Below are 27004 nucleotides of genomic sequence, written 5' to 3'. Positions count from 1 at the left end.
ACCTGACCAACTAGTGGAGACTGGTTTCAGTCATCTAAACAGAGGTATCTAGCATCAGTTTTAGGTGATGTGAACTTGGCCCGTAGCAGTCATTTATGAAAAGTGTGGATCTCCTCTAAGTCCTTCGTCATCCCTCTTTGCCAAATGTAGATGTATTAGACATGCTGGAGTATCCGGTGGTACTGGTGGGGAATGGTAGGGAATGATGGCAAGGCAGCTGTATCCCTCTTTCCAGGCTTGATTTAGTCACCCTCACTCCTAGTGCCTTTTCAGGTGGGTACCTAAGACCCCTGTGTGGTGCTAGCAAATGTAGTTAAAGCCAGGAGACAAACATTGACCTCTAGAGTGGCAGCTGTAAGCCAGCAGGATCCCCTGAGAACTAGCTGGAGCTACCATTTGCATTTATTAGATCTGTATTGATTAAAATGGAAGGACATCTAGCTCACATGAAGTTGTCTAAATTTGAACAGGTTAGTTCTGAGCTGAATCTGACTTTTTCTATTTCTTCTATTTTGACCGGACATTATTCTAACTAGCATAGAATCATAGAATCATAGAATCATAGAATCACAGAATTATTCTAACTAGCAAGTAATGTTTTTCTAAAATATGCTCTAAAATATGCTTTATTTCCTGCTATAACACATTCTATGTTCTTTTTCTGAATATTAATATTATTTTTTTGCTTATTGTTCTTTAATAGCATACTCTCCAAAGATCCCCTTCAAGTATAGCAAAATGAACTGCATCTGTGTCTGCCAGGGAAATAAAACATGACACAAAGACTCTGTTTGACTGGAAATCTGTTTACTATTCTGCACTGAAACTGGGCAGTGCAGAAGGGCCAGAAAATATCAGAAATGCTTCTGTATTAAATTAGTATAGTATCAAGTTTGAATAAAATATGAATCGTAATAAACAAAGAAGGCATTAGGCAGATAATGTAGTGTTATGAAAACACTCAGGACACATCTCTGCTTCACCTGTCTGGAAGTGAGAGCAGGTAGAAACAGTCTTTTCCGTTACTCTCCGTGAGCACACTGCAGTACTGTCTGAGTGGGCATTGGCAGTAGGAATTCCTAAGAGCTAAATCTGTTGCAATAAAATTTTGCAACACGTATTTTATGGAGTGAATTGACTTCATCTTTCTCTTGGTTACAGCACTTCCCAGCACAGGAAAGCAGTGAGGATTATTTACTCCAGTGATAGATAACACCAGTGGAATTTTATTGGGTAAGAACTGCAGGATCTGATGCATGGTACAAACTCAACAGATCTCTACAGGAGGAAACCCTGTAATTCACTGGAGATGGCAGAGAAGGCTTCCTTGGCATTACAAGAATTTTTGGAAAAGCCTTTTTCTTATGCAGTGAGTCATTGGAATTTAAATGTGCTACCTGATCACTTTCCAAAATGTCCAAGGAACACAGATGGGAAAGTGTCTTCTTTTTTAAAAAGTTTGATATTTCTATACCAGGTGCTTGGGAGATGTGATGCAGGAATTGGTTTCACTTTTTCATTTTTAGGATGTTCTTGGTTTTATTTGCTTGCATTTGTCAGATATGCAAATAAATTGAATGGGAACAAATAAAGCAGTTAAATGCTTAGTGTCATTAAAGCTATTACTTTACAGGTAAGATGCAAATTTGTAAAGCTAAGTGTATGTGCAATAAAGGTCAGGACTTTCCAAAGGCATCTCTGTGATTTGGCTGACATGTTTTCAGAGTTCCATAAAGAAACAAACAAACGCAATCTTAATTTAGTGAAGTGATTTATAGTAACTTTCAAAGTGTTCATATATCCTTCCCTGCTAGTAGACAGGCAAGTTTTCACCTCCAATTCTGAATTTTGCAAGTCCTTACTGCTACTCTGGGCTCTGTAACACAGTTCACGTGGACTGACAGAGCCATTGCAGCTCCACCTCCGTCTCCACTGATTTTGATGTACCAGCTGCAATAATATTTCAAGTCAATCCCTGATTAGTTATGGGAAGGTCAGCTATTTCTGACTGGCCTCGCCCAGACAGAGAAACAGAATGAAGCTCTGCCATCAGTGTCCTAAAATAGATGGCCCTTTTCATCTGTCAGTCTTGAGTCAGCCACATGGAACACAAATTAGGAGACGCAAATCAGCTCACAGGGCATCGAGAAACACGGAGAAAGTCAAGCAAGGAGGAACTTCTTCAAACATGAGCTGTATTATCCAAACTTTCTAGTCATTTGCACAATAATTTTCTTCTACAATTTCTTCTTCAGTAATTTTAAAAAAATACTTGCATTTTTTTAAGATAACTTTGATAATGAAACTGAGTGTAGGAATATTTTTTGGAGGTTTCTTTGCAGCTCTAGGGGTTTTGCTTTTTTTGGTGGCGTTTGGAACTGATTATTGGCTTCTTGCTACGGAAATAGGAAAATGTTCAAAAGCACCAGAAGATATTGGGGTTAGTATGGATTTTATTTGTAATGGGAATTATATATTGGTTGTTTCTTGGATGTATTTATTTTGTAAAAATACACTTCACTAGGAACTTTTGATCATGTTCATTTTGACCTTCTGGAAATCTGCTGCTTCAAAACAAGGCTACTTCAAGGCTACTTCAAAACCTCTTTTAAGCAATTATTATCAACTCCAAAAATAATTTGTCTTTTGTGATACAACTTTTGTGATATGACAGTCTTTCAAAGGAAATGTAACTATATAGATGTACTATAGCTAACCTTCATGCAGTCTATGATTCATTGTGGTGGTATTATTTTTTACCTAAACATCTAAGTTCATGTGAATTTGATTCTTTCAGGTAGCTGAAAAAGGGTATGGTAATGGATTTTTATTTATTTATTTATTTATTTATTTATTTATTTATTTTTTCCGTAGGGAGAGAAGGCCACTTTCCATCATGAAGGTTTCTTCTGGAGGTGTTGGTTTAGTGGAAATGTAGTAGAACATAACTCCAGCATGTGGAAGTTCTGGTACAGTAAGTAACTCTTTTCCTTTGTTGTTATCTACAGTAGTTTGATTTCAAAGTTCTTTTTTTTCCTTTTTTTTTTTTTTTTTTTTTTCTGAGTGATTGTGAATCACTCAGTTTTGTTCAGCTTCTTTAGTTCTTCAGCTATCTTTAAATAAATTTAAAAGTGACAAACACTTTCGTAATTTGTACTAAAGGAATCCCCAGGACATAATCATATATGTCTAAGTATCAGTTTATTCATCAAGTGTTACGTTATTCTTCTCCTTTGTTATTCTTCTTCTGTGAAGACAGTCTGTGAGAGCCGGGGCTGTTCAGCCTGAAGAAGAGAAGGCTCAGGAGTCACCTTATTGCAGTTTTTCAGTACCTAAAGGGCACTTACAAAAAAGATGGAGAACAACGTTTTGCTCGGGCAGACAATGACAGAACAAGGGGAAATGGTTTCAAACTAAAAGAGGGGAGTTTTAGATAAGATAGGAGGAATTTTTTCACTCACAACGTGGTGAGGCACTGGCCCGGGTTGCCCAGAGAAGCTGTGGATGCCCTGGAGGGGCATCTCTGGAGGTGCTCAAGGCCAGGCTGGATGGGGCTTTGAGCAACCTGCTCTGGTGGGAGGTGTCCCTGCTCATGGCAGGGGGTTTGGAGTTGGAGATCTATAAGGTCTCTTCCAACCCAAGACATTCTATGATCCTAGGATATAGTTCTATGTTATACCTGTCCTGTTAAGTCTGAGTCCCTTCTTATCAGGACAGTCTCTTGCTTTTTGTTGTTAATAGTCTTAATTGTTAATTGTTTATGTCTGTAACTTTGGAAAAAGATCCTTGTGGTTAGGATGGTCTGTGAGTTTTTGCCTGCACTATTTTTCCAGCTAGTTCTATGAGTAGCTTAAGGAGGGCACGAGCAATTCGATGGTGAGAACTGTGTCATACACATCCTTTCCAGAAAAATCCCTCTTCTAATTGTATGGATGACCTGTTTTCTTTCACTACATGCCAGGATTCTGGAAGATAGTGAGTTTTTTTGCCACCAGATTTTCCAATGAAGAAGAGACTGAGCAAAACTTCTACTGTGTTTGACCCTACTCGTGATATACAGCGCTCCCTCTCCTTATTGCGAGATTTCCACAATTCTTGAGAAAAGGAGGTGCCATCATACCATTTTTATTTCAATATCCATATTTTTCTAAATATGTTGGTTGGTCTTAGGTGGCAAATGTAATATTCACTGCAGTTAATTTCCCCTTGCTCTTTATCTGGAGAATTCTGCAGTCAAGAATATGAAATGTGAAGGTGATTTAAACTATAGAAAGCCTTTACCCTTTGCAAAGAAGAAGATGATGTTTTTATAAGCATTTAATAAAAAAAGGTGAAATAACACTTCTCTGGAGGTATTGATTCCATAGTATGAACTCATAGTTGTTGGGAATGTAAAATTTCTGAAGATGCTCGGTATTTGTCATTATCTTTTCACAAGAGAAAAATTAATTTCCTGGTTTTGTTGTTGTTTGTTTGTTTTGGTGGGATATGCAGTAATGAGACAGAAATAATTAACCTTCACAAGAGAAAAGAACGTATTCGTATAAAAGCATACATAGGCATTGCATATAAATTGCAGCGTACCAGACCCTTCTCTCAAGAGAGGCTTCTTTACTGTTCCCGTAGTACAAATCTGAGCCGCCCTTTAAGGAATATCCTTGGCTGGATATCAAGGCTGGTATCTATTACCAACACAAAATCCACTGTAGAGCTACTGCCTGGGAAGGAACCTGGAATCTTGACCTATGAAACTCAGTTTACCTATTTGAAAAACAGGCACAAAATATTGTATTTCTAAGGCATTAATCTTTTTTTCTCTTTTTCTTTTAGCCAACCAGTCACCTTCTAAGAACTGTACTCATGCATACCTCTCACCATTTCCTCATATCCGAGATGAACACAACTCAACCTCCTATGACTCTGCAGTCAGTAAGTATTTTTTTTGGCTGCAAATGGATACAGTGCCTATAGTTTCAAGAAAACAATTTGGATGCTTCAGTACAAAACAGCATTATCACTCCACACAGTTTAATTTGCAGAGTTTTGGTATTTCATACTCCTCATACTTTTACAACACACATATTTAAGACACTATTTAGCAAAGCACTTAAATGAATGCATAGCTTTAAGTATAATGGCAGAATGAAAATCATTTCTAAAACCAGAAACATTTCTTTTTAGTGAATCATTTCTTTTTCATACAGAAAAAGTATCTTCCTTGGGCTGAATGCATTAAACAAATACTTCTTCTCATATATCCCAATTAAACTATTTCTTGTCAGATAAATAACCACATGTGGAATTATATTGCTCTTTTACTTTATGAGAAGGGAAAAGAGGGGCCTTGATACCATCTAAGTTTATTCAAATAACCCAGATATACTGCACCAAGTGCTGGAGGTGCCAGTTTCTCTCCACTGACACTATAGGAAGTTGCAGCGCTAAAATTAGTCTGAACAGTGTGTGCCATACATGAATAATGTAGACCAAGAGTGTAGCAATGTGCAATCTTGTTTTGTAAATTAAGTTATTTTTGAAAAAATATATATATTCTATAACATTTCAAAATACTTGATATCTTAAACTGAGATAATAACACCGAGAAACTATAGTGTAATAACAGACATACGTATGTATATGTAAAATACACAGAATCGAAAACCTTATACTCGAATAATGCCTGGAAAGCTCTGTTTTTACTACTCCACTTAAAAAATTGGTCACATTTCATCAGATCAAGGGCTTTATGCAAATGTATTTGAAAATATTGCTTCTGATGCCTATTTCATGTGACTTTTTAAATAACCTGTGATGTGGGGATGCTGCATGTCTCCAAGCCTGCTGACTCAATGACTTAAGTGATCCCTGAAGCTGTAATTATACCTTTGCTGACTTTGAAGTGTCTTCAGAATCCATTTTTTATGCTGCAGACATGAAAAAGAAGTTGGACTGGTAACAGTTCTGTTAATCTTCAGAAATTATGAACTGTTTGTCCAGGAAGAATTAATACCTCACCATTCAGAGTCAGAGATCTAATCCGTACCTTCGAAGCACATCTAGAACAGTTTATCTTTCCATTTGAAAGTGACGAGTCATCTGCTCGTAATAATCTAGACAGAGTTTGTATTCCACCATTCACTCATACATTCACAAAAGATCTTCAAATCATATTGCATGATTACACAGAAGTGGACAAACAAAGAATAAAGAAATGAGAAGGAATATCATCAAAAGTTTAATTAATTTCAGTTAATGTTTGCCAAAAGAACCACTGCTCAAATATAATTTTCCTATCTATATTTTATATTACAAGATTAAAAATAGACAGAACTGTACTATAGATGCTGGCCCAGGTAGAGTATATTCAGAGCCATTCCTGCTGTATAAATAGATACAGTTGGATTGCTTTGGAGCTTATTAAAACTGGAGAAGTTTTTTTTATGCCACCAGTTCATTTTCAGCATCTAGAGCAGGTATACTTGTTCAAGAATCTTCCACAACTTTTTATTAAGAAGGTTATATCATCATCTCTTCTGTTAGTTCAAAATTCATTCCTCTTCTAGTGTACTTCGACAGTCCAGCCTGTGATATTTGGCAAACAGGCTTTTAAAACCTCACTGAATCTGCAGTTACTAAATTAAGAAATACTAGAAAGTTGTTGTCTTTCTGATTCACAGTGGAGGAAATGCTTCTCTGAATTAGTCAGTGGAGAAAGCCCTCCATCTGATTTCATGCAAAAAAATATTTTGTCAGCTATTTGTACATCCACTTGGCTGCATCTAATACCTTCTGTCAACAAAACATAGAACAAAAGGGCACTACCAAAAGATTAGGGTTCTCGTTTCATTTCTTTTTTGGTTTTGCTACTGTGTCTTGGTACAGTATTTCCTTTTTCATGGCTTATATCTTTCTCAAAAGCTATCACTTTGGGGAAAAAAAAATAAAATAATAATCCACCACTCCTGGTCCTTTCAGAAAGATTTTTCACCACATTTTTCATAAGACACCCAAATCATATTTTAATTAGGAATGGATAAGAAGAAATATCCTGTCATCTGAAAAATAGTTTGCTGAAAAATAAACAGTTGAATAAAAAGCTTTAAACTCATTAGAGAAATCAAGTGTGGATGTGCAACACAATTTTCTAAAAATCTCTAACTTCATGTTAACAGAACTGTTACTTTCTGAACAAGCAAAGGCATACACCTTCTTTTACAGACAACTCAGCTTTAAGAGACTATGAGAACTTGTCAGAGCAAATTGGATTTAATTACAGACCCTAGTGAAAACACAACTGTGGTGTGTAGCTGGAGTGCCATGTTACCATCCAGCTAGGATGACTCAGGCAAAAATAAGTTTCCTGAGGACTATAAAATCTCTGATGATTTTTGAGTGGAGTGACTGAATGAAGTCCTCTGTTGACATAACTCCTTTGGCTTTAGTATCTGTAAGAATTTGCCTCAGAGTTTTTCTGGGCCATGGCCATAATTCAAAAAAGGCTTGATCTATCCTCTCTTAGTTTATTTAGATTTTTTCATGTGTTGGTTTTAAGGTGTTTGATAGTTCCCAAAAAAACTCAAACTCTGAAGACCTTGAAGTTTAGTGTGTTAGTATGCTTTACACAAAGGGCCTGGTTCATCCTCTTACAGAAACCTAGACTATGAGTTCTTGCTGTGAAGAGTTATAGCCTTAGATGGAAATGTGAAGACAGAAAAGCCTACAGTGACGCTGACATTGGGGATTCAAATGCATGTTTTATTGTCTCAGATTTCCTTTCATCATTACTGTCAGATATATGATCAGCTTGGAAGGGTGGGTTAGTACTGTTTTGAAATTGCAGCTTTCTGTATCTTAATCACAAGTACTATGGCTTTGTTCATTCATTGGTTTTGTTAAGCATCTTGGTGGATCACCTACCTGCAGTGTAAAGTGCAGTCTACAGCTGTGCTAGCCATCATTTATAGTTATGCACTTAAACAAATTTGCAGGCCATGTCATTTATCTTAGCCTGAAATAGACATCTAAATGAAGTCAGGGAAGCCTGACTCTAGTGACTTTCTGTGATGTTACAATGTTTTATAGTGACAGCTATTACAATGTGCAGCTATTAAGAGGACAGACAGCACCTCATTGTGTCACCAGCAGATTCATTTATATGATGATTCACAAACATATGTGCAACAGACTACAACCTAGGAATAATAATTTAAAAAAAATAACCCATACAATAAAAGTACCAGAATAGTGACCTTTATTTATTTTATTCTAAATATTTTATGCTAAAATAAGCATACTTATATATGCATTTTTATAATTATATTACTTAAATAATAATTCTTTGCAAGCTAGATTAATTCATGGTATCACATCACTGGATTACTTAACATTGATATTCAAGGATATCATACTTTTATAAAACTCTCTTTTACTGTACAAAGTCCTTACTCATACAAGTAGTCCCATATTGCAACAGTGAGATAATCATAATTCCTAAGAAAAAGGAATATAAGATAATATAAGAGTATAAGATCTATCACTTAATCAAGTCATCAATTAAAAAATAAATATAAAAAAAATGCAAGTTTATTTGGAAATATGCAGTATTTTCTTAACTGTTGTAAATTGCCCCAGCAACTTCTGAGGTTAAATTGGAAACAATTTAATGGGGCTGCACTGACACATCAGTTTAATACTCTGATTTGTAGCTGCTAGTACTTTTTTTTTCCTGACCATTTGTATCTTATTTTGTCCAGTACTGGGCACATTGCCAGCATTTGAAGTAGTGCCTAATATAATGTGGAATACAGAATGTTTATAGGACTGAAGAGAAGTTCTGGTTCAGCAACTATTACACCTAAATTGGTGTGATCAAATTTATTGGCAGGTTTGTTGCTGGGCTGAAATTAACCTAAAGTAATCTAGGAAATATCAGCAATGAAATCTGAAAATAATAACTGTATAGTGAGATGCTAGAGTTAGCCTATTTTTAGGGCAAAAAATGCTGTTATGTAATACGGTCACATAATTGCCTGTGAGAGGTTGTAATACAGTACATTTACTAAGGAAGAACTCCCCAGCCACTGAGCAGTGATAAAGCAAGAAGTATTTAAAAAAGCAATGTATTCATAATGTGAATATTGTATTTATTTTACTGTTAAGGTTATTTGAAAAAAAAAAGATTATTACTACTAAGGGATAATAAAGGGTACTGAGTGAAACTGATAAAAGTTTTGCAAGGTTTATTGTGTTGCTAGATGTGTCTCAGGTGCTGCTGCTGAGAGCTGTGATCACATTTGCAGTTGTTTATCTGCAGAGAAGATACTTTAGATATAGAACAGTTCAGGCATTTTACCTTTCATCGTATTTTATATCGGTACTGGCATTTTGATGCCTCTTGTCAAAATCATTTTGATATCACTTCAATTAAATAAAGAGGTAAAAAAGATATTCTGCAATGCACTATTTAGCCAAATCACAGGAAAGGTTAGGTTCACTTTAGGACCTGAGTTTGTGGGTGAAAAATCACGACAACTTTTCCAAGTCATTTTAATGATTCTTTGTAATGTTTATGAAGCACTGAACTCACACATGCTTCAAAAATATGTTCAGGTTTGTAGGACTTAATAATTCTTGTTCAATATTGATTTTTATTTATATATATATACTATTATTATTTTTTGTAGGCCATAGGAAAAGAGTGGGCCAAGTCTTTTACATGGCTAAGATTTTGAAGGACTTGAAGTTGGCAAGGGCAATAAAGTATGTGGTGTGGTTTCATGAGTTTGGTGTCAATATCTTTAGTTTATAGATGGGTGTTGCATTGTATTATTAGTTAACCTGCTCCTGAATAGCCCATTATGGAGGTTTTGAGGTGTGCATTGCTACTACATAAAAAATGTGTCTTTTAGGTGACATCATTGTGCAACTGTGTCAAATATATTATTACTTATTTCCATATCAAGCACCAGTAACATCTGAAAATAGGAAACTGTGGCATCAGTTTCTAAACAGGGTTGGGATCTCCTATACATGAAAAGGGAACTTTTGATACTTTTCAGCCACTTCTCCAAAATTCAGTCCCTTACATAAAATGTGATACTTCAGCTGGTTTTCAAATGATGCAGAAGTCTCCGGAGGAATCTAGGTTAGTTAGTTAATCTAAGTTTCTCATTTAGGAGAAAACCAGGTGGAAAGGCAAAATCACAGGTCACGCAATTTGAAAGTAATATAATTCAGCTGCAATATTCTCATGGTATGTAGACTGAATGGTGCAGAGCTCAAAGACAAGCATTCTGGCTGTACTCCTGTTTTCCTCTAAGTACTATGTTATTTTTAGGCCTGCCTGTCACTACCAAGACAAATGTTGTACCCTGATGAAGGGACAGCTTACCAAGAGAAGTTACAGAACCTCTGTTTAGCACTCTCGCAACGTAGAGCAATGATATCTAAGGTTAACACTACAGATAGGTTTACCTCAGACTTTGCGGTAGCGCTTGTACTTTATTTCTTCCACTGCAGGAAATACTTGGAATAACGCAAGTACTTGAGGTAGCTAATTCTGACATATCTGTAAGGTTCATTTACTTAGTGCCTGCTCTTTACAGAGGCAAGGGCATTCCTTGTTTGGACCAGAACATGGGCTATCTTATAAACTGCTTCAGTGGGACTTGAAAAGGTGCAAACTTCTCTTAACATCCTGTGTATGTACACTGAACCACAGTTGAAACAGACTGCTTGGATCACAGTGTCATCCCTTTTATATAAAGAAGCATATTAAAAAAATATATATATTATAAAGAATCATAATTCAAAACAGTGTCTTCAGTTGTTATTTTATCTGCCAAAGATCGCCTCAATCCTAGAGCAGCAGAGTCTTTGACTTAAGAATTTCATCCTTAGGTAGGTTTATTTCAACCACCTCTTTTGTGTTCATCTGTTGATGCCAGCTAAGCTAGTGACTGCAATAGGGCTGCACTGTAATTTTGAATGGTTAGCTCCACGGGAAGCGATCTTGCCCATCTAAACAGAGAAGGTAGGAGGTGTGGTCTGGGTAAAAATGGTCTGAATATGAAATAAGTGAAGTCTTCTCTGCAGGAGAATGGTTGCATTTTAATTTCATTATTAAATAAAAAGTCTAGATGCTCTTAGGGTGTTTATTTGGACTTGTGCCAAAAATGGCCTTAATGACTTCCTGTCTTGTAGATTAGAAGGGGTAAGTATTTGCATGAAAAGTCACAAATCTGAGAGCATTGAAGACTTTTTCCTGTCTTCTTCATTTTCTAATTGATGTTTAACAATGGAGTTAGCTAGATAAACGAGTATTAGGATCATCAGAATATCTCCATGATTCTCTAGAGAAAATAATTATGTATAGAGGAATACAACGGAAGCTTATTTCAGGTGATAGCTAGGTCAAATCTGTATTTCATATATAATGCATAAAACAGTTACGCTGTTGGAGCAGAGAAACAGATTTTCTCTTGTATAGTCACAGAGAGGTTTAAATAGATTTTCATCAGGTACATTTGTACTCCATTTATGTTTAGTTTTCAGGAATATTTGAGGAAATCAAGCTTTTCTGATAAAAGTTCACTAAAAACCATCTTCAAAGTTCCTGTACAAAGAATATATAATGAGGCTGCACACTAATTTTGTAATGCTGGAGAAGCTTGTGTCCTCATCCATTCAGAAAACAGAAACAGTGCTATATAACTTCAGTGACTGACCATAATGATATTGAAGTAAGCTTTTTCAAGGTCCATTTTGGCCAATGTGTCCTATTATGTAGCATGACTTTGAAGTACCTTGGGCCATCCATGTAAAAGAGTTGGGTGGTTATAGGCTGATTTAGCAGTATTAGGTTTTAAATGAGGAAGTAATGTCCCATGGACTTGGGGACTGCGATGAAGCTTAGCAAAGTAGACCCATGAGTAAAATAATATGAAATTGCTTCAAATACCCAAGACCAAAGGACTTGAGAGATTTACCTTTCTAGGTCTCCATTCACTGTCCATTTGCATTAAGTGAATCATTTAACAATGTGTTTAACTTTAAACAGGTGCCTCAATCCCATAAGAATTAGAGTACTTAAAGCAGAACACACACTTAACTGATTTGCTGAACCACAGCCTTATCTCTTACCTACTATTTTCATATTTATTTGTTTATGTGGAAGGAAGCCTTGTATTGGAGATGAACCAAAACACAGTTTTAGCCCTTCTGCCAACTACTTTCAGACACATTCATCTTCCCTGTGCCCAAATCTGCTGATCATTGTGGCAGAAAATTATGTCTGTGAATCTTTGCCTAGATTAAAAAGGTTGTTATTTAAAAAGTGTGTCTAATGTGATGCGGTGAATGTGATCTAGCTAATACATTTACAGGGCTTAGGTAGGCAAGATGATGTATACTTTAACATGAGTTAAGCTGGTCAAGTTGAAAACTGTAAATTTTTGAAACACATTAGTGGGAAACACAATCTGATAATGTCTAGCGCACCTTCGGTCTTTAGATGAGAGCAAACCAGAATTATTCCAAGCTGGCTTTAGCAGTCTGAATGGATTTGAAAGTTTCAGGAGTTGAACCAGTATAATAGTTGCTTAGTTGTGTTTTGCTATAACAGTAAGTAGGTGCTGTCAAATGATAAGTGGCAGTTTCTTTTGTGACTCACTTTTTCTGACATGCCAGCTGGCTTATATGCTTTCTCTCAGTTGGGTGGAAATGTTTTTCACTGACTGAATTGTCAGTGCTTCAAGATTTTCAGATCTGACGATGGAGATCTTTGCAACTCATAATTTTACTAATGGGTTGTGTTAATGTACCAATTTTTAAATTCATGGGAGAAATTTATGTCACTCTTGTAGCATTTGTAAAATGATGACTTTGTTAAATGGATGTGCAATTAACCAGCTAAAAAATAATTGTTAGAAAGACTCTTTTGGCCAGAGTATGTCACAAAACTCTCGGCTCATTTATCACCAGCTGCATCCATTAATTCAGCACTGCTTGGCACTGTCTAACAGGGACTTCTGAAACATCACATTTTAAATTTAATAAAATACAGAGAGCATTAGAGCAGGAATAGGCTGGTTAAAAAAAAAAAAGTGTTGTGTTTTTTTTTTTTTCAGTTTACATTTTTAAGTTGCACTTCTTTCCTGCTTAAATTTCTCTGTATTGAATATACTATATGTAAGGAGAATTATCCACTAGTAAATTGTAGAGAACTTAAAGATTGCTTTTGGTGAGAGGTTCTGAGCACTAATAATGTCAAAATGTTAGAATTCTCTGCTTCTCCAGTCAATTTTGGTAAAACAATTATATCCAGTCAGTCCAATCATTTACTCCAAAGTATCATTGCTACACCTTTGGTGCACCATTTTCTAAAAAGCATAAATTTGCTATGTTGCAAGTCACTGTCTAAATATTAAGCATATGGATTTCATTCGTGGTAACTTACATCTTATTTTCCGTGATCATCAGATAAGAACTGGGGTCCAAACCTACTTCGATCCACATGATATATAAGGTGCACACACAATGGAATGAATGTTTGGTTTGTTAATAAGGAAAGTGAAAAGAGAAGAGGAAAGGAAAAAGTATTGTTAACCAAATACGTCACTTGTTTAAGTTCTAAAAAGTGTTGTTTGCTTTTTTCTTTCTTCCCTTTCTCCAGTTTATCGAGGTTTTTGGACAGTTCTTATGCTCCTGGGAGTGCTCACTATTGTGATGGCTAGTTTCTTCATCATCTGTGCAGCTCCTTTTGCCAGCCACATTCTGTACAAAGCAGGAGGAGGCTTTTACATCATTGCTGGTGGGTATACTGTTTGCTCAGTCAATTAAAGCTGTTAGAATAGAAAAGATATGAGGTATTTCACCCCATTTTCTGTGACAAAACTTATATTAATCATGGGTAAAAGAAACAAAAAGTCCATACCTCTGTCCTTTGGCTTTTAGAGCACCTGCCTTGGAGACAATTCTTTCCACAGTTATTTAGTCATAAAGCCATTCAAAAAGCTACCTTTTGATTAAGATAAAAACAAAAAAAAAATTCTAGAACCATTCATGGAATCTCTTTTCAATTTCAAACTAATTATTTAGCAGGAAAAGGAATGCATATTTAGGGATGCTGCCTTGAAGGACTCTCAAGGGCTTTAGCTAAGAAGAGGTTTTTTAATCAGTGGCACAAAAGCAATGAAGATGGTAATGGTAGACTCTAAGACTCTAAAGAAGTTGCAAGACACAGCACATTCACGTGACAAGAATAGGAGACATTTTTTGTATGTGATTGGAATGCACAAAATAGCTGTCAAATATAAGTAAGTGGAAGCTCTAAACCTCTGTGAATGAAACATAGTTAATAACTGAATTACCTCTTTCCTCATAACCCACATATAATCATAGAATCATACAATTATTCAGGTTGGAAAAGATCATCAAGATCACCTAGTCCAACTTTTAACTTAGTACTGATAAATCCACCACTAAATCCTGCTACTAAGTTCTGTGCGTTTCTTGAAGACCTCCAGGAATGGTGACTCAACCACTTCCCTGAGTAGCATATTTCAGTGCCACACAACCCCTTCAGTAAAGAAATTTCTCCTGATATTCAACCTAAACCTGCCCTGGTGCAACTTGATGTCATTTTACCTCATTGTATCACTTTGTGCTTGGGAGAAGAGCCCAACCCCCACCTCACTACCACCTCCTTTGAGGTAATTGTATGGCACAATAAGGTCTCTCCTAAGCCTTCTTTTCTCCAAGCTAGACAACCCCAGCTTCCTCAGCCACTCCTCATAAGACTTGTTCTCTAGACCCTTCACCAGCTTCATTGCCCTAACGGCTTGATATGAGTTATATATATGCAAATATGTAGGATGCATCCTTCCAGGATTCAGCTGATTTGACCAGCTTTTTGGGACACTGTTCTGTTAATCTTGAAGAGTCTGGGAAGATGTATAAGACAGAAATTGGGCAGGATATAAATGATAATATGTGCTCAATCACCATTCTAAATTGTATACAGCCTGGTGAGAGTCAGTTCTAAGAGCAGGATTGTGCTATGGAGCAGAGCACCCATGCCAAAATCAAAAGGCCCGGGCTCTCTGCTTCCCTTATTGATCTGCTGATACTGCTTACCCACTTCACCTTGGAGTTCTGCATACACAGATTAATAATTATCATAATTTACTTGTAAAGGACCTTCAGCAAAGTGTGGAGAGTATTTTACATTGTTGCTGAAAAAAATCCTGAATACTTGCATTTGCTCCCTTGAGGATTACTCTTGCCCACTTTTAAAAGACATGAAAAAAAAAATCCATAATCTCTTGGAAATTCTGTTTTTTCTGGCAATGATTTGTAGGTTAAAAGCCCATGTAAGTCATGCTCTTTTTCTGCATTTGTAATCTGTAAAAATCTCTGCTGTCTCTAGAAATTGGCAGAGAGTTTGAGAGGAAATGGGAAAGCACCAGGAACTAGCGGGGAGCCCTCTGAAGTGTGTTTTTTTCCACCATGGGTCACTTCATTCACCCCATTTTAGGCAAGTGAAAGTTAGATCCCCAGGTCCGGGCTAGTCACCCTTGGCTTCCCTAAGAGGCCTGCTGGAAGCAATGACACTGATTAACAGTCAAAATGAAGTAAGAAGTCCCCAGCTGGCAATTCATTTCATCTTGAAGGAGGGGCCTAAGATAGCTCAGATGAATTCTCTATAGAGTCATAGAATCATCTAGGTTGAAAAAGACCTTCAAGACCACCTGCTCTCAATCCAACCTACTGAATTCCATCACTAGACCTTGTCCCTTAGTGCCACATCCATGTGTTTCTTAAACACCACCAGGGATGTGGTCTCCACCACTTCTCTGGGCAGCCTGTTCCTATGTTTGACAACTCCCTCTCTGAAGAAATTCTTCCTAATGTCCAATACTTCCCCTGGCACAACTTATTTATCATTTGTCACATAAGAAATCAAGTACCTTTGGGCTTGGCAAGATTATGGAAAAGATTCTCCTGGAAGCAATGTCAAGGCACATGCAAAACAAAGAGGTGATCCAAGACAGCCATCATGGCTTCACCAAGGGCAAATAGTGCCTGAACAGTGTGGTGGCTTTCCATGATGGAGTGACTGCATCAGTTGACAAAGGAAGACCAACTGATGCCATCTACCTGGACTTCTGCAAGTCCTTTGACATACTCCCACATGACATCCTGATCTCCAAATTGGAGAAATATGAATTTGATGGGTGGACCATTCAGTGGATAAGGAATTGGCTTGAAGGTTACACTCAGAGAGTGGTGGTCAATGGATCTATGTCCAAGTAGAGGCTGGTGACAAGTGGTGTACAGGGGTCTGTCCTTGGACCAGTACAGTTATAGAGTAGAATCATAGAATATCCTGAGTTGGAAGTTTTTAGATTTTTGAAGTTAAGTGAGTGTTATTAACCCTGTATATGACATTGGGCCTGTCTCTTTGCCCCTCTCACCCTTTGAATCTGTATAGCAGATGTTCTTTAAGGGAAATCCTGACTTTTACTATGCATATACTTAGTATCTTTCAGCTTCAGCACTATTCTCAACCACAGATTCAGAGCAGGGCTGTGTTATATGTTACCGTTTTTGTTGTGGAAAAGGAAGGATATTTAGCAAAATCCTGTTGTGATTTCCCAAAAGCAAGTGGTTGTAACAGAATACTGGACCCTGCAGCCACTAGGATAGCACAAGACATTTTGGCTTGGTTATGGGGACAGAGTTCCTGACTGAGGAGCTATCATCAGGAACTATCCTATCCTGAATGAGGAACTGCATCTACTCCCAGTCACACCAGTAGAGCTGAGCTGCTCGAGGAAGGTACTTACTGTAAATATCATTATCCTGTTCAACATTTTAGATCACTCACAAAACCAAAACCAAAAGCTCTTCTCACAAGTCAGTGTACCCACACAGGCAATGTGTCCATGCTATTTCGCTGCCAACATGCAAGTGGCAGTAATACTAGGGAGAATATTAGGCTTCTGAGAAAGAAGTCAGTCACCATAGCTTTTCTGTAGAAGACTGAAAGCAGAAGATAGGAAGATCAGCCATTTTCCTACTTTTGCACTTTAAAGAAGAATGCTATATGAATCAATTTTAATACCCACTAGTGGATTGTATTGTTTTGCAACCTTAACTAACAAACTAGGTAGCAGTTAAAAACTTTGCCTCAAATTAAGAAAAAGCTTGTAGCATAATCTGTTGTCCCATCTTAGGGTTCAGAAAGCAGGTGATGAGGTTATTGTAAATGAGATTCAAGTCAACTATTTAGCCATCCTAAAGCTGTGTTTTGTCTAAACTAGGACTTGTCCAAAGCATTTGAAACTGTCCTGCACAACATCTCTGTCTCTAAATTCGAAAGATAATGGATTTGGTGTTGTTCAGGACCAGGTTAGATGAAGCTCTGAGCATCCTGATCTAGTGGGTGGCATCCCTGCCTATGGCAGGGGGGTTGGAGTTAGATGATCTTTAAGGTTCCTTCCAATCCAAGCCATTCTCTGATTCTATGACTGAAGGTCTTTCTGCCAGCACCACTAGTCCCCGTGTGGATGAACTGGAAGAGGTTATATTCCAAAGGCCAAGGAAGCCTCAGCAGGTTCTCCAGAGCATCCCAGATCTGAGCCCCAGAAAATCAGCAAATGTACCTAAAGAGCAGTTCTGATGTCTGATCTGTGGCAGGGTTGCACACCTGCCTTTTGCTCATCCCGATATTTAAGAAAGGTTGGACTAGGTGATCTTAGAGGTCTTCTCCAACCTGAATGATACTATGATTCTGTGATTCTAAAGGCTTCAAGCTTCTCCTCTTGAGTGGTGCCTCTGGAGAGGCAGACACAGTTATTAGTATCTGTTGGAAGCTTATTGACCAGCAACTTTCCATATTAAGCTTTCAGGTTTCACCCAAATTTACAGGTGAAACATGTGCTATGCTTGTGGGGAAAAAGTGCCTATCAGTTTAACAATACCACAGTCAATGAGTCGAGCAGTCTCTTTGCAAGCTCACCTCCATGTCTTCAGCCTCAGAGGATGGAACAACAGCAGCTAAGGTAGCGCAAAATGTAAGAAGCCCTATAATTTCTTCAAATGTCATAGGAAAAGAAGGGGAAACTGCCATAAAATAATCACTTTGGGCAACCTTCAATAAAAATTCAGATTATCCCAGTCCTCTTCCTGCAAGATGTCTGGATGTTAGTTAAAACTTTCATTTCATACTGATGTCAGGCAAGCAAGACCTCACGATGTGCACAGAGCATTACAGAATCACACCCTTGTGAAGACGCAAGATTAGAAATATGACTTCTGCTTCCTGCCAAAAGAGTGAAAAAGCTGATATTTTAATTCTAGCTCCTAGATGAGGACAAAATCTGTCTTCAGAGATATGTGTGCCAACTACCATAACTCTAAAGTGGGATCCTCTGCAAATACTTTAGAGTTGAATGTAAACCATATTTTTTAAAGTAAAGGTCACAAGAGGCCAAAGTAGGTGGAAGTATCTATAATAAGGACAAGGACAGAAAAATGCAATTGAAAAGAAAATATATATATACACAGACATGCAAGTTTTCCTCAAGTGAGAGAAAGAGTTCTAAACTTTTAGGCAGAAGTAAAAAGCTCACATCATTCTTTCTAGGACCTTTTGTCTTCATGTCTGCATAGTAAAAGATTCATGCCATAAACAGCCATTCACCATTGACAAGTGAAAGGCATTTCTACGTGGGAAGAATAAGTACTAAAGGCCAGCAAACTGCCTCTTGAATTCATAGACATTTCTAAAGGTTCTGTATTCTTTTTCCTCTGCAATATGCACAAGTATTTGTTTGAAAGAAATTCAAAAGAATAAATGCAAAAGACAGAAAAGAGTGACCTCAGAGAAGTCCATGTCTTATCACATTGCACAGAGCTGTGTATCAAACATGTGTGTTCTTAAAAAAATGCAAAATGGGAAAAAAAAGAAAGAAAAAGGAGGAGGAGGGAAGTATTTATTTGTCTTAATCTCTCTCAGACATACTTCATGTTCTAGGAATAATTTCCCCCATCATTCCTGATTCATGCAACTGCTGTTTTATTTTATAGTCACTAAAAGGCAAGGGCAAATGGACATCCGCATGCTATGAAAAAGGTCTAAATGCTGAAAATGTAGAAATACATCATAGTATACATTGTTTCTAAAAATATCTGCTTCATGAAATTCTGGAGGGTTTTTTTGTTTGTTTGTTTGTTTTGTTTTTTAATCTCAGTGATTTTGACTGGAAGCTTGGCCATGGGAGTTCATGACATTCATGATAGATAGTAAGTACAAGAGTGCAGAAACAGATTTCCCAGAATAAATATATATTCATTTTAGCATATTCTCCTTCATAATGAATGGAGTTTCCTATCACAGTTATAATGGATGCTTTCTCAACTCTATTGGCGTGACTAATATTTTGAAGGAAAGAGACAAGCTGGTGAGGCAAACTTGTTGATGCAGAAGGAGGATGGAATAGCAGTAGTTATATAAATAGAAGGATTCTCCCTGTTGCCTTCCACAAGCAGTACAAAATTTAAGAAAATACTCTCCAGCAATAAAAAGCCTAACTCTCATCTCCACATTTACATGGTCATTGCCAATGCTTCTGAGTTGCCAGTGTTTCAGTGACTCTACTAGATTCTTCAAAATCAAGTCTAAATCTTGTGATTGGGGGTGATGTAAAAACATACTAATTTTTAACTTTTTGCAATAAATGATTTTTCTTCAAAAATACTCTGTTCTCTACACATAAACTGAGGCAGGCAGAAAGAGGAGACTTGGGGGGATCTCATCGATGTGTATAAATACCTGAAGGGTGGGTGCAATGAAGACTGAGCCAGGATCTTCTCGCTGGTGCTCAGTGACAGGACAAGAGGTCACAGACAAATGCAGGAAGTTCTGTCTAAACATAAGGAGATACTGTGAGGGTGACTGAGCCCCGGCACAGGCTGCCCAGAGAGGCTGTGGGGTCTCCTCCTTGGAGGCTTTCAGAAGCCGCCTGGAGATGTGCCTGGGCAGCCTGCACCGGGTGGCTTCTGCTTGGGCCTGGTGGCCTCTAGAGGGCCCTGCCAGCATAAGTCATCCTGTGGTGCTGTGATTCTGTGATTTTGGAGGTTTTTATTTATTTTGTTTGTTTGTTTGTTTTAGGAGCTACTTTAAAACACTTAAGCAGACCACAATAGACAACTGTTTAGTAAGATTTTGTTATGTCTTCAATCAGATGACTTTACTTTGGTTTAAATTATGATCCAGTGAATGGTAACCCACCAACCAGTATAAATAACAAAAGCAGAATATTGCAGTGTAGAAGTAGTGTAGATGTATGCACAAGGTAGCAGGATGGAGTGACAGAAGATGGATAGATGTGTGTTTATTAGCAACTCTGCTTATGTTAAGCAAATTTGCCTTAGCTTTGAGGAGCAAAACTCCTTTGAAAGCCAGAACAGAATGTGAATACTTAGAACCTCTGAATATCAGATTTTTTTTTTCTATGCTTCAGTTTTCTTTCTACAAAACAGCTTTTGATCTCCATTTTTGTAAATGACATACAAAGTTCTGACTATAAATCGATATGTCTATTGTAGTTCATAATGTGTAGTCCAAATTAATATCTTGTGGTCTGTAAAAAATAACTTGCATATTATATGCATCTGAATCTTACATGCTACCCAGCCCACTGAACAAAGTGTTCTGTTCTTGATACTGCTTTTATTTCAAACCTTTCTTGAACAGCTAGCATCTCACTGTTTTATTAAAATGAAACAATGCAAACAGACATGGAGACATCCTCTGAAGAGAAACATAATTCTTTTAGAATCTAACAAGCAGATAAATATTCAAGCCATAGTAACCATTCATTAAGCTCATAACTTGCCTTTGAATCTGGTGTTTTGATGCAATCAGTGTTGATGCCACGAGGAAAAACCCTTTAAGTCAAAGAGACTTGCACATGTGCTTAAATTTAAGCACAACCTGAAGTGCTTAATGGATAGGAAGGAACCAATGCCTCTGGCCCTAAACATCAAACATTTTCAGCAGATGCATTAGTGATAATAGAAGTATATGATCTGCTTCCCTGCTCTCACTACTGCTTCTAATGTACTCTAACATCTCAGGAAACAAGACCAAACAGACAAAACAGGTCAGCGTATGAAAAAATGTTTCTCTGTTTTTCTTTTTCTCTGTGTTACCATTTACAACATAGAGGAGACTCTGTATACTGCCCTGTAAGTGCTTAACTCCCACAAAATCATAACTCTGTGAAAATTAGAAAAGAAGGGCATTAACAAACAAAATCCTATTGGATCTGTGGGACTTGGCCAGTTTTTACTTAGTCTGATTCTGCTGCTCAGGACATTTCTTGAACACTCTGAACAGTATATCTACTAATTAGCCTCCATTAGCAGGTAGTCAGAACCCTTAAATACTCTTTTTAGTGCCTTAATTAACTAAGACAGTTTACATGTTCTCCCTTTCTTTTTCTTCTGTTTTAAAGATGGACATTTACCTCTGACATACATTTCTTCAGCAAATTTCCATACCCAAGAATTTGATACAGGCCCAAGTTAGCAGCTTGCTGTGATATCACCTGATGGATTTTAACTTAGCTAAAGTTGTTTTACCACTCGCAAAACTGCTTGCTATTTTGCACCTACATGGAGCTGTCTCTAGTTTAACTAGAGGTTGCTTCAGACTGCCTGAGGAGCAAGGGGTTCCCATTTTGAAATTAAAACACCTCTGAAAGACTCTTGCTTTAATGCTTCTGACTAACTGGGCTGCTTCACTTTGTGTCTGGCCGGGGTGCCTGCCAGAGGTCGAAAGCATTCCAGATGTGCAAGGCCTGGTTATACTTACCTGCTGCTGTAGTAAGGGAATATACACCACTACTTTCTGTAATTATTATTCTTCTGGATTAAGTTTGCTCTAATGTAGAGAATAAAATAAAAAGAAGACTTTGGACATTTCAAATTAAACAGTCACAGCCATCTGATGAAGCAAGTTCCAGTGTTCATGTGGATTTTACCGTGTTATCAATGTATCTTTCCAAATATTTGTGTTGATTCTAATTTTCCTATGTTGCCTACATTATCTGTTATCATTATACCTTCTGTTAGCGGAATCTTCTGCTCAATTTGACTTATATTTGGAGATTCTTCAATTTAATTTCTTATTTTGTTTATATCTGGCCCTGAGGTGATCCTTCTCTCTGATTGTTTCACCAGCTGTGTGTTTAATACAGTTGCAGCACTAAATTCCATCCAAATTGAGTTTTGTGTAGGTAAAATACTTTCAAATTTGAATTTATGTCTTTTAGAGTTTAGTTTTTGTTTGTTTGTTTGTTTTGTTTTGTTTTAATAACTTCATTAGGAATTCAAGCCTGCATAAAAAAATGTAATCCTGGAAGTATATTAGTATATTTCATAGACAGGAAATCCTTTGGGATTTTCAGTCACTTTTTGATTATGCCTCAGGTTAACTAATTCAGTTCATTTTTTTGGCTGGCTTCAAAAGGTAGCGTTCATAAACATTGAGTTGGGAGCTTTCACCTGTCAGATGTTCAGGATGTCCAGAATGTAAACCTATTACATTCTGACAACAAAGCAACAACAAGAATGTCAACAGGTCACCAATTTAAATTGCTGCAGCTAACCTGTCTGATTTTGCCCAAAGCAAATGAGAGAATGATGATAGGAGTTGCTCCCTGGTAACTGGGTAGCAATGGCAGGGCAAGAGGTGGTGAGGCAGCATCTCAGCATGGGGATAAGGAAAGGCAACCATGAAAGGGTACCAGGACAGCTGGGTCTGGAGGCAAATACCTCTCCATGGGTACTTACAAAGAGCATTTGTGGGTTTTGTCACAAGTGTCACATTTGTTCAAGGTTGCAATGTAAACATTTAGAGACCTCAAATATCTTTGACTTGTACTCTGCTGCTCTACAGCCTGTAGGTTCAAGTTTGGCAATAAGTGTTCCCAGAAGTATTTCACTGGCTTATGGTTTTAACGATGTACCTAAGCATCATGGCAGGAAAATATAGGTGGCGTCCCCCTAATATTTTAGTGTTGGAATAGATAACCCTGCTGCTTGTAAGTGTGCTATGACAGCTGGAGCTCAGGGAGCATGTGGGTACAGGCTGGAGCATGCAAAAAATTCAGACTTGTGCCCTCAACTTTCCAGTGGATTTTCTGCTAGAGCATCTGTGCTGCAGGCTTGCATTTCTTAAGTGCTCCTCTTACTAAAATAAAGAGGAACATTCCTCTAAACTAAAATAAATTATCAGGCATGTGACTGATACTTAGGAAAGCACTTTATTCTTATATCTCCTTCTGGTGTATAGTAACAAAGAGATTAACAAAGTTTGTAAGGACATGTGCTCCCATTGCTATCACGTGTAAACAATCCAAAGGCCTTTCAGAGGAGTGGTTGGGAAAATACTGTGAATTATGTGGTGGATTACTTCCAGGAAACTGTTCTGTATAATCTGAGGTTAATACTAATAGCCTGCTTCATAGTAGTTAATACTAATAGCCTGCAACTTCTTTTCTAATGTGGAAGATTTAAATGGAATACATTTGAATTTGTCTGCAAAATACTTGAGTAGAATACTCTAAATATTCTAAACCATGCCCCTTCATTTAGGGAAAAAAACAAAAAAGCAAAATGTAGAGAGGTGAAGACAGTAGAAAGATTTCCCATCCCTTCCTCCTTTTCATACCTCATCCAGAAGCCTGTGATAGGAACAGTATCAGAGTTTGGGAAGTAAATGTAGAATTTGTTTTCTGGATCATATCATATATCCCCTTTCTTCCTCCCCTTTCTTCCTCCCCTTGCACCTGAATTCAAAACAGTGAATTTTGTCCCTAAACACACCCATGTTTCGGTCTGCCCACCAAAAATAGATATATCCCTTGTCATAGGAATATGACTTTCAGTCAAATCAGAAGCAAAGTGGGGACAAAGCTTGTCAGAGAAAGCCAAAGGCAAAAAATATCCAGTGGTTGCTGACTGTGCTTTGCAGAGGGGGCCGCAAGTGTGGATGCGTTTCTAGGTATTATTGTATAACCAGTAAGTACACCCAGTGTTTGTCTCACACTGTCGTTAAAACCTGACGTTTCTTTTCCAGGTGTCTTGTTCTCACTCGTAGTTGTGATGTATGTCATCTGGGTCCAGGCGGTGGCTGATCTGGAAAACTACACAAACATGAAAAAATTGGATTGCCCAGACTTTGCTGTTTATGTACGCTATGGCTGGTCTTTTATGCTGGCTCCAATAGGAGTATTTTTTGCATTATTAGCAGGAATGCTATTCTTGTTGGTAGGGCGTGCCATTTATTTACGCTCAGACTAGTCATATACTGAAGGGAATACAGGAAACCTAGCAAAACTTCATTCACAATTTTATACATTATTACTGTTATGGCAATCCTAAGTATGCAGGCACACTTCTGGAATTTCTTCTGTTATTTGTTGAAGGCTGATGGACTCAATACAGGAAGAAATCACCCTTAGTCCTAGCTAGTTGCTTTTAATTCTTTAGAAAGTACACGTGGTTCACCATAGTGTACTACTAGCAGCATTTTTGCAGTTTTGCAAACAGAGGAAGGCAAAAATATTCTGCAACTGAAAGCCCAATGTGAAATGGGCCAAATCAACATTTTATACATTTCTTAACATGTATCTTGTGCTTCTGCTTGTGGAGAATGGTAAAAGATGGAGGGAAAATAAACATTCAAATGCAGTAATTCAATCTACCTCCTCTCCTGTTTTCCACTACTTGCCTTAGCTTTGATACAAGCAAACTTATCTGCACTTTATAAAAATAGAGTGCAGTTGTTCATGCAGAGTCCAAGGGAAGAGGGTAAGGGAGAAGACAATTACAGTGAACAGCGATTTGGTGCTAGTCTGTACATGTAAAAGCTTAACTACTTCTGTTATGTGTTTCTCCTTTCTGTATGCATTTGAAAGCTGTATACCTCTATATTCTGAAATCTGTGTTTGTTGCATGATTCTGTAGGCCAAAATGCCATATTTTATTCACTAGTTAAAGTTATGCCAAAACTGTATTTTTAATTAATATTTTAATCAAGTTTTAACCATTTTATTCTGAATGGAATAATTGGCTCCTCCTCCCTGAACCATTTTCTTGGTTGTGTAAAATGCTTTTTTTTAATCAAAAAAAGTTTATTATGAAGATAATACCTACAACATGAAAATGTATGTTTAATGTGGCCATCATTTTTCTTAAATATTAAAGATCTACATTACAGACCAAATCCATCCTGGCTACTAGTGGATCCTGGCTTTTCCCAAGGAAAGCAATGACACTAGCAAATAAAGCAGGGGAGGAGGATTTGGTTCTGTATTGTAGGAGTGACTGGTTCTTGGAGTGTGTGTTTGTGTGTGTGTGCGTGTAAGATGGGGTGAGGATGAGGCTGTATGCATGATATGGAAAAGATGGAGTGGAGTTTTAACAATGGGGAAACTTGGTTTGTCTGGCATTGGGCCCAAGCTGAAATTAAATCCATCTGAGAGTGTGTTCATTTTCACTTTGTAACTCAATGCAGAGTAGTTTGAGACTGATGGGGAAAAATAAAGACTGCATGTTGGTTTCCTCTTGTTCGTAATGCTTAATTCCACAGCTGTTATGAATACTAAAAGCATCACTAAAAGGCAGGAAAGGAGTGCCCACCTAGAAGATGTGGTAGGCTAGATTGGATGTTGCTTCCATTTCAGGAGCTTTTGTGATTGGAAGATTTCCAGCCTTCCCCTGCTACTTATTTATTTTTCCATCATCAAGATTAGCTTTATACAATATAGAACAGGAAGATGGCAAGGGCAGGGGGTAGAAGAGTATGGGGCTATGATGTTTGGAATAATTACCAAATCATAAAAATATTTTTATTGGCAGCTAACATGGTGTTTTTAATTACTGTGTCAGAGAGTATGATGGGTGAATTTTAACCAAATATTCATAAACTTATATGTGAACTCCATATAAATGATAGCCATCCGGAGAACATTAGGGTTACACAATAATGCCCTTGGTTAATCAGGAAAGGCTGAAATTAACCCTGCCCCTTGTGCATATGGTATTATATTCCTGCCCTTAATTACACAATCACATACTGTTTCTCAAATAATACAATCTGTTGGTATTTACCCCCTTTACAGCCTAGGATACTCACTGGTAATTGGGGAGGTAAATTCAATAATCAGCAGTCATTTGGCTAGGTACCCCTCCCAAACCCTGTCTGGCTCTCTGTGGGGGAGAGTCCTTCTCCACAAGAGCTTAGAGGGGGCAATATGCTTGAGCCACTTTCTTGCAACTTTTAGAAGCTGGAGGAATCGAGAGGTGCCTCAGAGCTGGACTTCTTCCAGAAACCTAACCATGTGCGCAGCAGCAACTAATAAACTCTGCAAGGAATGAGCCAAAGGCTCCTGTGGAGCCCTTAATTCAGCCCATGTGCATCTTCAGAACTCTCTCCATTATGCAGCTAAATTAGCTACCCTCCTATGTGCAAGGCAACCTCTCTTGCAGGCAACCTAAATTAGCGCTACTCCTATGTGCGAGGCAACCTCTCTTGGAGGCAACCCTCTGGGTCAGACTGTGGGCATAATGGCTGTTGCATATCCAAGGAGTTTCCTTTAAAACTTCAGGAAGCCTTTCGACATCAGTAGAAATTGCTTAAGTATGTATACATTCTTCATTCTGACTCACTCTGTCGATTTGCTTTAACTGGATACCATCTTTTTCTCCTGATTGCAGAGCTGATAGTTGGGTTCCTTCTGAAGTTATGTGGGCAGGTGGCTTGCTCACACCAGGACATGGCTATAGCTGAACACATAATGCAGAGCTCTTGTGCACCAGGGCATTGTGTTGAGCGTGATGGGGAGGCATTTACGTATAAATATTACCTAAAAGCATCGTCTAACTCTTGTTCTTCTGATTTCATTAAAATCTCTGTGCAAAGGAATGG

The 27004-nt window shown here is 37.7% G+C and overlaps 1 protein-coding gene across 2 annotated transcripts; it reads left to right on the top strand.

Moving 5' to 3' along the window:
* Window positions 1-2088: 2088 nt before the first annotated feature.
* Window positions 2089-25638, top strand: TMEM182 (transmembrane protein 182). 2 transcript variants are annotated; one of them, XM_068679937.1, is made up of 5 exons: window positions 2096-2440; window positions 2875-2974; window positions 4831-4929; window positions 13673-13810; window positions 24152-25638. In XM_068679937.1, exons 1-5 carry the CDS (start codon window positions 2300-2302, stop codon window positions 24373-24375), a joined length of 702 nt encoding a protein of 233 aa, XP_068536038.1. In that variant the 5' UTR covers window positions 2096-2299; the 3' UTR covers window positions 24376-25638. The 2 variants fall into 2 exon arrangements, with proteins under 2 accessions (XP_068536042.1, XP_068536038.1); XM_068679941.1 differs by lacking the exon at window positions 13673-13810 and having other exon boundaries at window positions 2089-2440.
* Window positions 25639-27004: the final 1366 nt, after the last annotated feature.

The sequence above is a fragment of the Anas acuta genome, chromosome 1 (assembly GCF_963932015.1).
Source record: "Anas acuta chromosome 1, bAnaAcu1.1, whole genome shotgun sequence".
Classification (NCBI taxonomy): domain Eukaryota; kingdom Metazoa; phylum Chordata; class Aves; order Anseriformes; family Anatidae; genus Anas; species Anas acuta.
The sequence above is the reverse complement of the archived record's forward strand: the minus strand, read 5'-3'. Positions and strand labels throughout refer to the sequence as shown.

Excerpts from the sequence above, each read along its gene's own strand:
- TMEM182 (XM_068679937.1), top strand. The coding sequence starts at position 2,300 with ATGAAACTGAGTGTAGGAATATTTTTTGGAGGTTTCTTTGCAGCTCTA. Across the intron at positions 4,930-13,672 it reads CTCCTATGACTCTGCAGTCA|TTTATCGAGGTTTTTGGACA; the intron begins GTAAGTATTTTT and ends CCCTTTCTCCAG. Across the intron at positions 13,811-24,151 it reads AGGCTTTTACATCATTGCTG|GTGTCTTGTTCTCACTCGTA; the intron begins GTGGGTATACTG and ends TTTCTTTTCCAG.